Here is an 8,446-nt window from a genome sequence, read left to right as displayed (position 1 = left end):
TTGTGGTATCACTCAATTTAAATAATAATCTGCTTTTTTATTCCTCCTTCCAAAGTGGATAATCTCATCTTTTCCCACATTAAACTCCATCTGCCAACTTCTTGCTCACTCACTGAACCTATCCATAACCCTCTGCAGGTTCATTGTGACCTCCTTCAGCAAATTTGGCTACAGTACACTCAGTTCCTTCATCTATCACCAATATAGGTTATAAATAGTTGTAAGCAAGCACCAGTGGCTGAAGCACCCCATTGTCTGCTGTGTCTGCTGATACAAAAATTGGAAAATGACCCTTTCAGGCTCTCAGAGGAATGTGTTCATCCACGACTCCAAGTTCACTCTTCCATTTTCCCTTCTCGTGGCAACTTTCCACCATCAGCAGATGCAACACTTGTCCTTTCACCTCTGCCCCTCCCACCAATCAGTAACCCAAACAGTCCTTCCAGGTGAAGCAATTCTAATGTACTGCATTCATTGTTCACCATGTGATCTCCTCAACATTGGAGAAAGTAAACATAGATTGGGTGACCACAGTGAGAACGTCTTTGTTCTGTTCCTCCTGAGCTTCCAGTTGAGTCCCTGAGTCTCTGAGTCTCTGTCTCCCAAAGCTTAATGAAACCTCAAGGAATAGCACCTCCCATTTAGGCACTCAACATTGAGTTCAGATTACCAACCTTCCCAGTTTGTGTCAGAACAGGCCAATTCTGATGAAAGGTCATTGACTAGAACATTAACTCTTTCACTCTCCACTGATGCTACCTGACCTGCTGAGCTCCCAGTGTTTTCTTTTATTTCAGATTTCCAACTGCACTGTTTTGTATCTCACAATCCTTGCATTGAGTTTTAACTCTATTTCCTCCGTTCTCACTCATCTCCATCTAGTTACATCTCCTGTAGATGTATCATCTGCTTCATCATCCCTTGACCATGATCCCACCAACAATCATCAGTGCACTGTCTCTATACCATCACAGATCTCAATACTTGAGGAGATCGTCAAGGACAGCCTCCAACCTGATTGTTCCCCAACCCCACACTGCCCATTTCTATTTCATACCAAAGGTTCACAAACAAGGCTGACCTGGTAGGCCCATAGTTTCTGCCTGCTCCTGCCTTACCAAACTCATCTCCTCATATCTCAACTCCATCTTGACCCCCATGTCCAGAAATTCTCCAATTTCAGGTAACCTGCTCTCTCCTCCTGATCTACCCAGTTCCTCTTACACAGACCCCACTTGCCCCAACCTCCAGTAACCCAGTTTCTTTGCCCTCCTCCACCCCCGCCCATCACCCACACACTCCTCCCACTGGGTCCCCTCCCTCCACTGTTCTCATCTGCCGTCCCCACCTCCCTTATTTAGTTCCATGCTCCACCTTCCTTTCATATCAGATTCCATCATCTGCAGCCCTTTTTTGCCTCCACCCATCACCTCCCGGCTTCTGTCACCATTTCCATTCTCCCTTCCTGCACCTGCCTATCACCCCCCCTCACCTGAATCCACCTACTACCTGCTAGCTCTTGCCCCACCCCTACCCCTCATCTCTTTATACTGGCAATCTCCCCTCTACTCTTTCAGTCCAGATGAAAGATCTTGACCTGAAACGTTGACTCTTCATTTCCCTCCACAGATGATGCCTGGCTCACTGAGTTTCTTTCGCAGTCTATTTTGTGCTTCATCGTCCTCTCCTGGCCAGAGCCACTCAGTCTTTCCAGGTCTCCTGCTTCACTTCACATAAACTGATCACCTGGTCCCCATCAGACGGCTACTTGTGGGAGGACAGCCTGGGCACTTAGGCCAGCATGTCCCCTGGTTGTCCCCAGGTTGTCCAGTGGCTGTGCAAGCAGATATATAAAGGCAGGTCTTACATTACCTTTCATGGATTCTACCAATGGTAAAAATGAATCTAGTTCATTTTTAGATTTGTAACAATTTTACTGGAGTATAAATGTAAGAAACATTGCATCATTCCATTCTTTTAAGCAAAATAAGCATAGAGAAACACAGCAGCACTCAAGCAGACGATTAAATTAGCATTAATGAAATAACGCATGCAAGATTCCTCTTTGAGCAAGTGTGTGTTGTCTAGAGCTTCGGTCGATGTAGGGCTATCTGCTTCTTCCTTCTTATCCATCCCACAGAACCACAGCAGAAATGAAATCAGCTTCGACCTTTGCTTCTCCGATTCACCTGCAGGAGAGAACGCAGCTCACTACAGGAAGTTGTCTAGCAGGTCAGGGACAGAAGTGGAAAACTAAAGATTCAGATGATGGAATCTGAAACACAAACAGAAGTGCTGAACGAACTCAAGCCAATTGATCACTATCTGTGGAAAGAGAAACCAGTTAATGTTTCAGGTGGAAGACCCTTCATCAGAACTGAGAAAGAGAGAAAACAAGTCAGTCTAAGTACAGAGAAGGTGGGAGTGGGCAGTGGGTGCAACAAGGGGAACGACTAAGGGTGAAATAATGTACTGTCATTGAACGGACAGTTGGGCTTCTGGGTCCATGTAATGTTGTGAGGTCTGGGTGATTTTGTACCGTCTGGTTCACTGGGATGTGCTGAGCAGACCAGGATATACAAATAAAGAATGGGATGTTCAGATGGCCGGTTCTGATACAAAGGAGCTTAACTGTCCATTCAATGGCTGTCTATCATTTCATTACTGACATTCCCTTTGTACCACTTACTGCCCCCCCCCCCCCACCCACCATCTCTGTTACTTAGACTAACTTGCTTCCTCATTTTCTGTTTTAATGAAGGATCTTCGACCTGGAATGTTGACTGGTTTCCACAGACGCTCCCTGACTGGATGAGCTTTTCCACCATTCATGTTTGTGTTTCAGAGACAGAAAGGTCAATTTGAAGGATGGAAGTTTCTTATGACCAGACAAAAGTGCATCAGTCTGATGAAGAATACGGTCCCCTACATCGTGACTGACTCCCCCACTCCCTAATGAATTGTCTGTATTCCAAAAATCACTCCTTTATTCACAAACTATGCAGTGCAGTGGGTGACAGAGAGTCCTCCACTATCACTTCCAGAGTACATTCCTCAGAGAGATCCTCATGTAATGTGTGTTGAGAGTATAGTTAATGTGGGGGAGGACTCACTCTTCTTCATTGAAAGGCCATTTTACTTGCAGCAGCTGTGCCATTAACTTCTGGCACACTAATGCACCGCAAGCATAAATCCAGGAAATCCCACTATCCCACAAGACAGGAGAGCGGGTGGAACTACAGCCCAAACCGACTGCCATGAAACCGACACACTAAATTTGCACAAACCAGGCTGAAAATGATTTGAAATTTCAGAGTCTAGGTTCACATTATAATGATGTAGATGTGCTGGTAGAAATTGATAAGGCGGTTTTAATACAAAGATGTTATCACAGAGTATTCGTTACCTGCTGGGATGTTGACATGGCTCATGATGGTGATTTTCTCTGAATCAATCTTAACTTCTTCAAATTGGTCTAGATGAGAGGGTTCGATATCAGTTATGATCCTTCTGCATTATGTGCCAAAGTAATGTGAGTGTGTGTGCCTACCTGTTGACAGGTTGAGTTTGTTTGTGTTGCTGATTCCCTCTTGGTTCTTGTTATCTTCTTCAGATCGTCTCACCCCAAATCTTGGAGCAACTGATGCAAGAAACATACAGTTGATTATTATGAAAGTTTTCTAGTAACATGACACTGCTTGTAACCCATTCTAGGCTACCTAAACTGTCCCTTCAAAGCTGCACTTCAGAACATAGAAACATAGAAAAACTACAGCACAATTCAGGTCCTTCAGCCCACAAAGCTGTGCCGAACATGTCCCTACCCTAGAAATTACTAGGCTTACCCATAGCCCTCTATTTTTCTCAGCTCCATGTACCTATCCAACAGTCCCTTAAAAGACCCTATCATATCCGCCTCCACCACCATTGCTGGCAGCCCATTCCATGCACTCACCACTCTCTGAGTAAAAAAACTTACCCTTGACATCTCCTATTACCTACTCCCCAGCACCTTAAAACTATGTCCTCTTGTGGCCACCATTTCAGCCCTGGGGAAAAGCCTCCGACTATCTACCCAATCAATACCTCTCATCATCTTATATACCTCTGTCAGGTCCCCCCTCATCCTCCGTCGCTCCAAGGAGAAAAGGCCGAGTTCCCTCAACCTGCTTTCATAAGGCATGCTCCGCATTCCAGGCAGCATCTTTGTAAATCTCCTCTGCACCCTTTCTATGGCTTCCACATCCTTCCTGTAGTGAGGCGACCAGAACTGAGCACAGTACTCCAAGTGGAGTCTGACCAGGGACCTATATAGCTGCAACAATACCTCTCGGCTCCTAAATTCAATTCCCCGATTGATGAAGGACAATACACCATATGCCTTCTTAACCACAGAGTCAACCTGCACAGCCGTTTTGAGCGTCCTATGGACTCGGACCCCAAGATCCCTCTGATCCTCCACACTTTCAAGAGTCCTACCATTAAGACTATATTCTACCTACACCGGGGAAAATTGCATGGGTATGCCCTTTTCACAAAAAACAGGAGAACTTACTGCCCAAAAGTCTAATCTCAATCATCAATAGAGTGATGAAAGTTATCATCAACAGTGTTAAAAGCACATCATCAGTAACTGACTCCCTGACACCCAGTTTGGGCTTCACTAGGACCACTCAGCCAGACCTCATCATGGCCAAACAGGGACCAAAATGCTGAACTCCAGAAGTGAGTGAGAATGATTCCCCTTGACACCAAGGCAGAGCTTGGTTCTGTATGACATCAAGGAGCCCTTGTAAAACTGAAGTTGGTGGGCATCAAGGGGACAACATTCCAGTGGTTGGAATCAGATCTCACACAGAAGAAGAGAGTTGTGATTGTCTACATCAATCATCCAGCCCCAGACATCACTGCAGGAGTTCTCAGGGCAGTGTCCTGGGACCAACCATCTTCGGCTGCCTCATCAATGACCTTCCTACCTTCCTTCCATTATCAGATCAGAAGTGGGGAAGTTCACCAATGACTGAACAATGTTTATTTCCATTTACAACTTAGCAAATGCTTTCTTTTCCATTCCCCTCCATCATGATTCCCAAGACCAGGAGACAAGGGCCGGGAGACAATATACATTCCGTCGCCTACTTCAAGGCTATGTTCGCAGCCCCACTACCTGCCACGGTTTAATCTCCTGCGATTCACAACGCATTCAACTCTCCCCAAAGGTGTCAATTGTCCATTAGATCAATGAAATCCTCCTACAAGGTCCGTCTGAGACCATTGTCTCAGAGGCCCTTCATATGCTAATCTCCTCCCTCAGGGAACGGGGCTAGGCCATTAATATTGATAAGGTGTAGGGCTCCAGCCAGAATGTCTTGGTCCTCGGAATGCAATGGCACTCAGGCCAATGAGATATTCCTGAGACTGCCAGGAATAAAATTTTGAATTTTGCCATCCCTTCAAATAAAACCGACACCCAGAGCTTCGTGGGCCTCCTAGGTTATTGGCGGCAGCATATACTCCACCTTACCATGCTCCTTAGACCACTCTATAGGGTCTCCCATAAGAAAGCCACATTCTCATGGGGACCTGAACAACAGGTTGCTTTTGAAACAGCAAAGCAAGCTGTTGAGCAAGTACTGCCACTTGCTCCCCACCAGGCAGGTATCCCTTTTTGAGTTACAAGTCTCAGCCAGTGATAAGGTTGCCGAATGGAGCCTCTGGCAGAAGATCCAAGGGCGCAGAGTCCCGCTCTGCTTCTGGACCAAATCTCTGCCTGAAGCCGCCGCTTGCTACAGCCCATTCGAGTGTCAGCTGCTTGCCTGCTATCTGGCGTTTCTCGCCACCAGACATTAAACAGGCACTGTTGTCCTTCGCCCCCACCTGCCCATAAGGTGTTGGGTCAAGTCTCCCAATTCCACCCACAAAGAGGGCCGTGCCCAGAGGTCCTCTATAGTAAAGTGGAAATGGTATATTGCCGACCAAGCAGGTCTGGAAGGGGTCAGCCGCCTCCATGAGCAGGTCATGTCCTTCCCACAGTCCCAGGACCCAGCCCCAGACATACCCGAATTCCAGCTGTGTCCTGGGGCCAACCCTTCGACTCCCTCGACCAGAACAAAAATTGCATGCTTGGTTCACAGATGGCTCCAGCCGCTGAAAAGGAGGGAAGTAATATTGGAAAGCGGCGGCACTTCATCCCGCCACAGGGAAAATTTTAACCAAAGAGGGAGCAGGTGGGTCCAGTCAACTTGCCAAGCTGGCGGCAGTAGCACTTACCCTACAGAACACCACCGGGCCGGTCCACATTTGTACCGACTCTTGGGCAGTGGCTAATGGTATGGCAGTGTGGATGGCCTGGTGGCACGAAATGGGGTGGGAAATTCATGGACAGCCCCTCTGGGGACAGGAACACTGGCATTTTATTTGGGACCAGGCAACTGATAGAAAAATTTCAGTCCACCTTGTGGATGTCCATACCCACAAAAATATAGATGAGGCTATACACAATGCCACTGTGGATCAGGCTGCCCAAATATGCTGTGCCACTGCTTCCCCAGATGAAACCGACCTCAGTACTTTAGCTGCATGGGCACACCACAAAAGTGGGCATCTAGGGGCCAACAGTACACAGCGTTAGGCAGAGCAATTCAGGGTCGCTCTGATATTGGATCAATTTAAGACCACTGTTGCTAACTGCCCTATCTGTCAGCAGGTGAAGCCACGAGGTTGGCCAGCAGAGCCATCGGGTCACATTTGCCGCAGCACGGGAGCGGGTCGCGTATGGCAGATTGATTATATTGGACTGCTCCCATGCCAAAATGAAAAAACAGTACACCCTGATGATGGTGAACATATACTTGGGTGTCCTGGTGGCAGTGCGCTGTGAAAGGGCCGACCAGAATAACACCATCAAAGGATTGCAGTACCTCTCCTCCATCTATGGAGTCCCGTGGGAGGTACAATCTGATCAGGGCTCACACTTTGCTGGGGCTAAAGCACAGAACTGGGCTGCTGAGGCAGGGATCTCATGGCTGTTCCACATACCCTATCACCCACAGACATCAGAGTTAATTGAGAGAATGAACAGCTGCAGAAAGGGTGGATAATGTAGAAGGATCCTCTCTAGAGTCAGTATGGATGGAAGTTAGGAACAAGAAAGGAGCAGTAACTCTACTGGGAGTATCCTATAGGCCCCCAGTAGCAGCAGGGATACTGAGGAGCAGATTGGGAGGCAGATTTTGGAAAGGTGCAAGAATAACAGGTTTGTTATCATGGGAGACTTCAACTTCCCAAATATTGATTGGCACCTACTTAGTGCCAAAGGTTCAGATGGGGCAGAGTTTGTTAAGTGTGTCCAGGACGGATTTCTGTCACAGTATGTTGACAGGCCAACTAGAGGGAATGCCATATTAGATCTAGTATTAGGTAATGAACAGGGTCAGGTGACAGATCTCTCGGTGGGTGAGCATTTGGGGGACAGTGACCACTGCTCCCTAACCTTTAGCATTGTCATGGACAAGGATAGGAGCAAAGAAGACGGGAAGATACTGAACTGAGGAAAGGCAAGTTATGAGGCTATAAGGCTAGAACTTGAGAGTGTAAATTGGGATGATATTTTTGAAGGGAAGTGTACTATGGAGATGTGGTCATTGTTCAGGGATCTCTTGCAGGATGTTAGGGATAAATTTGTCCTGGTGAGGCAGAGAAAGAATAGCAGGGTGAAGGAACCATGGGTGACAAGAGAGGTGGAACAACTAGCTAGGAAGAAGAAGGCAGCATACATAAGGTATAAGCAGCAAAGATCAGATAGGGCTCATGAGGAATATGGAGTAGCAAGGAAGGAACTTAAGAAAGGGCTGAGGAGAGCAAGAAGGGGACATGAAAAGGCTTTGGCGAGTAGGGTTAAGGAGAATCTCAAGGCTTTTTTCACGTACGTGAAGAGCAGAAGGATGACGAGAGTTAAGGTAGGGCCGATTAGAGACAAAGGTAGGAAGATGTGCCTGGAAGCTGTGGAAGTGGGTGAGGTTCTCAATGAATACTTCAGTATTCACCAAAGAGAGGGGCCTTGATGACGCTGAGGACAGTGTTGGTAAGGTTAATGTTCTAGAGCATGTAGATATCAAGAGAGAGGATGTGTTGGAGCTGATAGAAAATATTAGGACAGATAAGTCCCCGGGGCCTGGCGGAATATTCCCCAGGCTGCTCCCCGAGGCGAGGGAGGAGATTGCTGAACTGTTGGCTAGAATCTTTGAGTCCTCATTGTCCACGGGAATGGTACTGGAGGATTGGAGGGTGGCAAATGTTGTCCCTTTATTCAAAAAAGGTAGTAGGGATAGTCCAGGGAATTACAGACTAGTGAGCTTTACGTCTGTGGTGGGTAAGCTGTTGGAAAGGATTCTAAGAGATAGGATCTACGAGTATTTAGAGAATCATGGACTCATTAGGGACAGCC

At 47.0% G+C, this 8,446-nt stretch overlaps 1 protein-coding gene across 3 annotated transcripts in view; it reads right to left on the bottom strand.

The window, feature by feature from the left end:
• Positions 1-1,938: 1,938 nt before the first annotated feature.
• The window catches only part of slc5a11 (solute carrier family 5 member 11), a 45,644-nt gene continuing 39,136 nt past the window's right edge, over positions 1,939-8,446 (bottom strand). For 2 of the 3 annotated variants that reach the window (XM_052022370.1, XM_052022372.1), the window contains exons 16-18: positions 3,551-3,640; positions 3,407-3,475; positions 1,939-2,189 (exon numbers count right to left, since the gene is read on the bottom strand). In XM_052022370.1, the coding sequence (XP_051878330.1) occupies positions 1,978-2,189; positions 3,407-3,475; positions 3,551-3,640 (371 nt within the window). In that variant the 3' untranslated portion in view covers positions 1,939-1,977. The remainder of the gene's footprint in view (positions 2,190-3,406; positions 3,476-3,550; positions 3,641-8,446) is intronic. The other variant, XM_052022371.1, reaches the window with a different exon arrangement.

The sequence above is a fragment of the Pristis pectinata genome, chromosome 8 (assembly GCF_009764475.1).
Source record: "Pristis pectinata isolate sPriPec2 chromosome 8, sPriPec2.1.pri, whole genome shotgun sequence".
NCBI lineage: Eukaryota > Metazoa > Chordata > Chondrichthyes > Rhinopristiformes > Pristidae > Pristis > Pristis pectinata.
Note: the sequence above shows the minus strand (reverse complement) of the source record. Positions and strands in the feature narration are given on the sequence as shown.